General features: G+C 42.0%; 1 protein-coding gene across 1 annotated transcript; it reads left to right on the top strand.

Moving 5' to 3' along the window:
* The first annotated feature begins 1,882 nt into the window (after nucleotides 1–1,882).
* LOC142163948 (uncharacterized) lies at nucleotides 1,883–4,582 on the top strand. The gene has a single exon (XM_075221103.1). The coding sequence runs from the start codon at nucleotides 1,883–1,885 to the stop codon at nucleotides 4,580–4,582; it is 2,700 nt and encodes an 899-aa protein (XP_075077204.1).
* The last annotated feature ends 213 nt before the right edge of the window (nucleotides 4,583–4,795 follow it).

Here is a 4,795-nt window from a genome sequence, read left to right as displayed (position 1 = left end):
GTTACGAAGAAAGAGTAAAAGATTACAACTCTCCAGAAGGGGTGAAAGCCTGAATATCCCACCTAAGATCTTTAAATGCAAGTAAAATTGAGTGGACTTTGGGATGGCTTCCGCTAAGAGAGGTGATACACATGTCGGCCCTAAAAGGTTATTTGCTATTGTTGGGTTTGAGAAGTGTCCAGCCGTATGCGCCACATAGAGTTCTAAGACAGCTAGGAAGGTACCAAGTAGTACCTAAGGATGAAGATTTGAGTGTGCAAGTTATTGAGCTACACCCCGAAGCCCCACTCCCCGAAGCTTTAATCCAGCAAATTTGGAATGATTGTCGCTACTTGAAATATGATACTCAGGTGCCAGATCCTGCGAGAGGTGAGGTAGATCCAGGTTATGCTGTATGGTTTGGGAAGAGGTCTCACGTGGATGATGTGCCAGAGCCCAAAAGGCCCCCAAAAATCCGCATGTTCAAGCCTTTGATGATAAAATCCAAGAACGGTTGGCTTGGGGTGAACGGGAAAAGGGATACAAAACAACTATTCATGCCTTAGAAGAAAGGCTAAGAAACCTCAATTTTGAGAAAGACTTGCAAGAACAAGAAGCCGAAGGGGAAAAGAAGAGTCTAATCTGCAAAAATGAAGCCCTTCGTGCTCAACTTCAACAGATGAAGAAAGCCTCTGATGTGCCAGTGAGAAGTTGGAAAGACCAGAGAACCATTGCAAATCTGATGGAAAAAGTGCAAGATTATGATTCCCTCTTGGCAAAGACTGAAAAGCCATTGGACAAAGCCAATGAAAAGATCATACAGCTAAATGAGAAGGCCGAATCAAGTAAGGATCGCCAAGTAACACAATTTGAAGAAAAGAGGGATCAATTCGAGAGAGAGAAGGCCCATTGGGTACGTTCAGCAGCTCAGCTCCATGCACAGTTGGAAGAAATGAGAAGGTACAATAGAGAATACCAGCATGCAGATTTTGATAGGGAGATGGCTCAGGCGAGACTCGAGCAGGCTAGACTTCGGGCTCAGTTGGAGTCAGCCTTAGATCGTGAGGGCCACATAAGGGAGATAGCCACCACTCGCCAGCAGCAGTTACAAGATCGAGACCAAAATTTTCAGTACTTCAAAGAGCAGGTTCATAATTTGGCTGTTTATACCGCTCAAAGTTATGTGAACTGCCAAGGGATGGATTATGAGAAGTTTTTGGAGCATGCACCTACTTTTGCCCGTCATCTTGAAGCAGAGTTAGAAAGGATGTACCGTACATTAGGGGGTCAACCAGGGCAAGCCCCACCATGAGCAGATGTTCCAGTGTTTGAAAGCCAGAAGATTGTGGAGTTGAATTATAGTCGTAGTTGTTAGAACTTTTTATGTAGTAGTTATGTTTTAGTGTGAGTTATTGTTGGATCTTTAAAATCGCTGTCTTTTAGTCTTGTCAGAGTTTGGTAAGTCATTTTCAATGTAATGTCCTTTCTGTTATTATATTATTTCGTTTTGTTAAAAAAAAAAATACTATTATTATTTTTCCCTGAACTACGTAATGGTCTGATTCATGCGGCGTCATGATACGTAGACAATCCTCATCGGATGCGATTATAACCATAATTAATCTATAAAAAAAATGAAAAAAAAACCCGCTAAATTCAAGATGAAAATAAACCAATAAATCAATAACCCGGGATGAAACATAAAACCTTCCAAGATCATTTTAGAAATGAAAATGGCATTAGGTGCATAACATATAATGTGTGATTAATATCTGCAAAATGCCTAACTCTAACATGTTTGTTGTTTTTCATTTTAAAAAGATAAAGTAAAACAGAGGTGGTTGGTTTGTGGTTTAAACTGGCGACTCACCCTTACAACACGAGATCAAAAGGAAAAATTAGAATGGCAAACAACAGTGAGAATGAGTCAGATAATGATGATGTCCATGGACAATTGGTTGAACAAGGTTCAGGACTGGTTGAAGAAGTAAGAGTGTTGAAGCAACAATTGGCAGAGATGTACCAAGCCTGGGTGAATGGACAAGCACCGCCCTCACTATCCATAGGGCCTTCGGATAATCTTCATAATGTGTCAGTTGCCACTCAAGTGCCTATCTCCATAACAAGTAACCCATTGTACCAACCTGGATTCAGTCCGAGCATTAACCTTCCCACTATCCCCAGTACCTCCATTCCACGTCCTCCAATCGCACCTCTCAGAAATGACCCACCTACTATACACATTGTCCATACTTTCACTGTCCCTCAACCGGCTCTTGCTCTAAAGTCCAATAATGATCCACAATTGGATGCTCATGATGCCCAACATTACTCTCCAGAACTGACTTTAAAGGTTCCAGATTCATACAAGCACACTTCTCATAACGTGTTCCCAATTGAGATCGAAAAGCCCGAAAAGAATATGGAACAAGAGGAAATGACCAGAAAAATGAAGAGCTTGGAACAAACCATGAGAAACATACAGGGTTTGGGGGGCCACAAGAGTGTTTCGTTTAACGATCTATGCATGTTTCCCCATGTTCATTTGCCACCCGGCTTCAAGACCCCCAAGTTTGACAAGTATGATGGGCATGGTGATCCTGTTGCCCATTTGAAGAGGTATTGTAACCATCTAAGGGGAGTGGGTGGCAAAGAAGAATTTCTCATGGCTTATTTTGGGGAAAGTTTGACAGGAATTGCTTCAGAGTGGTTCATAGATCAAGACATCTCTCACTGGCACGTTTGGAATGACATGGCTCAAGATTTTGTCCAACAGTTTCAGTACAATATTGATATAGTGCCAGACCGCTCCTCTCTCGTCAACATAAAGAAGAAACCAGCAGAAAGCTTCAGAGAATATGCAATCAAGTGGAGAGAGCAGGCTGCTAGGGTCAAACCACCAATGAAAGAGGCAGAAATGATTGACTATTTTCTCCAAGCTCAGGATCCTGATTACCTCCATTACATGTTGGCCGCCATCGGTAAACCTTTTGCTGAGGCGATTAAGATTGGTGAAATAGTTGAGAATGGCATGAAGTCAGGCAAAATTGTGAGTCAGGCAGCCCTTAAGGCAACCACACAAGCAATTCAAAGCGGGTCAGGCAATTTCGAAAATCGGAAAAAGAAGGAGGAAGGATCCATGATGGCATCTGGGTTCGGAGGAGTTCAAAGAGGAATAACTCCTTCTTACGTGCAATTCCAACAAGGACTATCCAATTCTCTTCAACATTATTATCCGCCTCAAGGTCCCCGATACTCAGTTCCCCTGCAACAATACACAGTGTTTAATGCTCAGGCTTATGCTAGGCCTCCCAATCACCAACAATGGCGGGCACCGATTCCACAAGGCTCCCGTCAACTCCAGCCGAATTTTGAGGCACCATATAATCCTCGTCCCCGACAAGAATATGTGAGAGAACAGGAGCCAAAGAAAGAGTTCACCCCAATTGGAGAATCGTATACAAGCCTATTTCGAAAGTTGATGCAGTTGAAGTTGATTGAACCTATTATGCCGCGCTATGTGAATCCAAATTCAAAAGGTTTTGACTCAAATGCAAGATGTGAGTATCACTCTAACACCCAAGGGCATAGTACTGAAAACTGTTGGGCATTAAAGAAAGCCATTGAAAATTTGATTGAAGCAAAGGAAATTGTGGTAACAAACAATGAGGATACTCCTAATATCACAAACAATCCGCTCCCAACTCATGATAATACACATTTTATTGGAATGATTTGTGATGATCGGGATTATAAGCAGTCTGGCAAGACAGAGATGGTTGTTAGAACCATAGGGTCAGAACCAAAAGTGATAGTGAGCCCGCCGCAATTGGCACCATTGATGGTGAAAGGTGCGAATTCTAGTTTGAACTTGGCATGTTCTGAAAAAACGATTCTCTATGTTCCTGGAAGCACAAAAAAGGTTGAGGTTCAATTGGGTGGGCCAAAACTTTACATCCCCGGGGGCATTCAAAAGATCATTCCGAATAATGGTTTGAGGAATATAACAGAGCCAGTCGTGATCCGACTTGTTGCCCAACTCATAGTGACAAACACAAAAGCTATTCCCTGGAATTATAACAGGACTGTCATGACATACAAAGGAAAAGAGATAGTTGAAGAAACAGGTGAAATGGGGGGCTTGACCCGCTCTGGAAGGTGTTATTCACCAGAGGAATTGAGAAAAGCTAAGCAAGACAGAGATTTGCCAGTGAAAGAACCCGTTGCAGAAAAAGAAGTGGAGGAATTCCTTAAGAAGATGAAATTGCAAGACTACTCAATCATTGACCAACTAAGGAAAACTCCTGCTCAGATATCTTTGTTATCTCTGCTTTTGCATTCAGAAGAGCATCATCGTGTGTTGATCAAAACTTTGAACGAGGCATATGTCTCAAAAAAGACAACGGTGAATCAGCTAGAAAAAATGGCTGAAAGATTCTTTGAAGTAAATAGAATTACTTTCAGCGATGATGATTTGCCTGAAGAAGGGGCTGGCCACAATAGAGCTTTGCATCTTATGGTCAAATGTAAAGGGCACTACGTAAAAAGAGTCATGATTGACGGAGGCTCAAGTGTAGATATGTGTCCTCTTTCTACTCTATAACAGCTGAACATCAACACTAACAGAATTCGAACCAGTAATGTCAGCATCAGAGCTTTTGATGGTTCAAAAAGAGACACTATTGGGGAAATCGAACTCACCATGACAATCGGCTCCGTTGATTTTAACATTGTCTTTCAAGTGTTAGATATGGAAACTTCCTATAATTTTCTTTTGGGAAGGCCGTGGATCCATATGGCCAGAGCTGTACCATCC

Source organism: Nicotiana tabacum, chromosome 9, assembly GCF_000715075.1.
Source record: "Nicotiana tabacum cultivar K326 chromosome 9, ASM71507v2, whole genome shotgun sequence".
NCBI classification, from domain to species: Eukaryota; Viridiplantae; Streptophyta; class Magnoliopsida; order Solanales; family Solanaceae; genus Nicotiana; species Nicotiana tabacum.
The sequence above is the reverse complement of the archived record's forward strand: the minus strand, read 5'-3'. Positions and strand labels throughout refer to the sequence as shown.

Bases quoted from the DNA above. Each gene is read 5' to 3' on its own strand.
- LOC142163948 (XM_075221103.1), top strand. From the start codon at position 1,883: ATGGCAAACAACAGTGAGAATGAGTCAGATAATGATGATGTCCATGGA.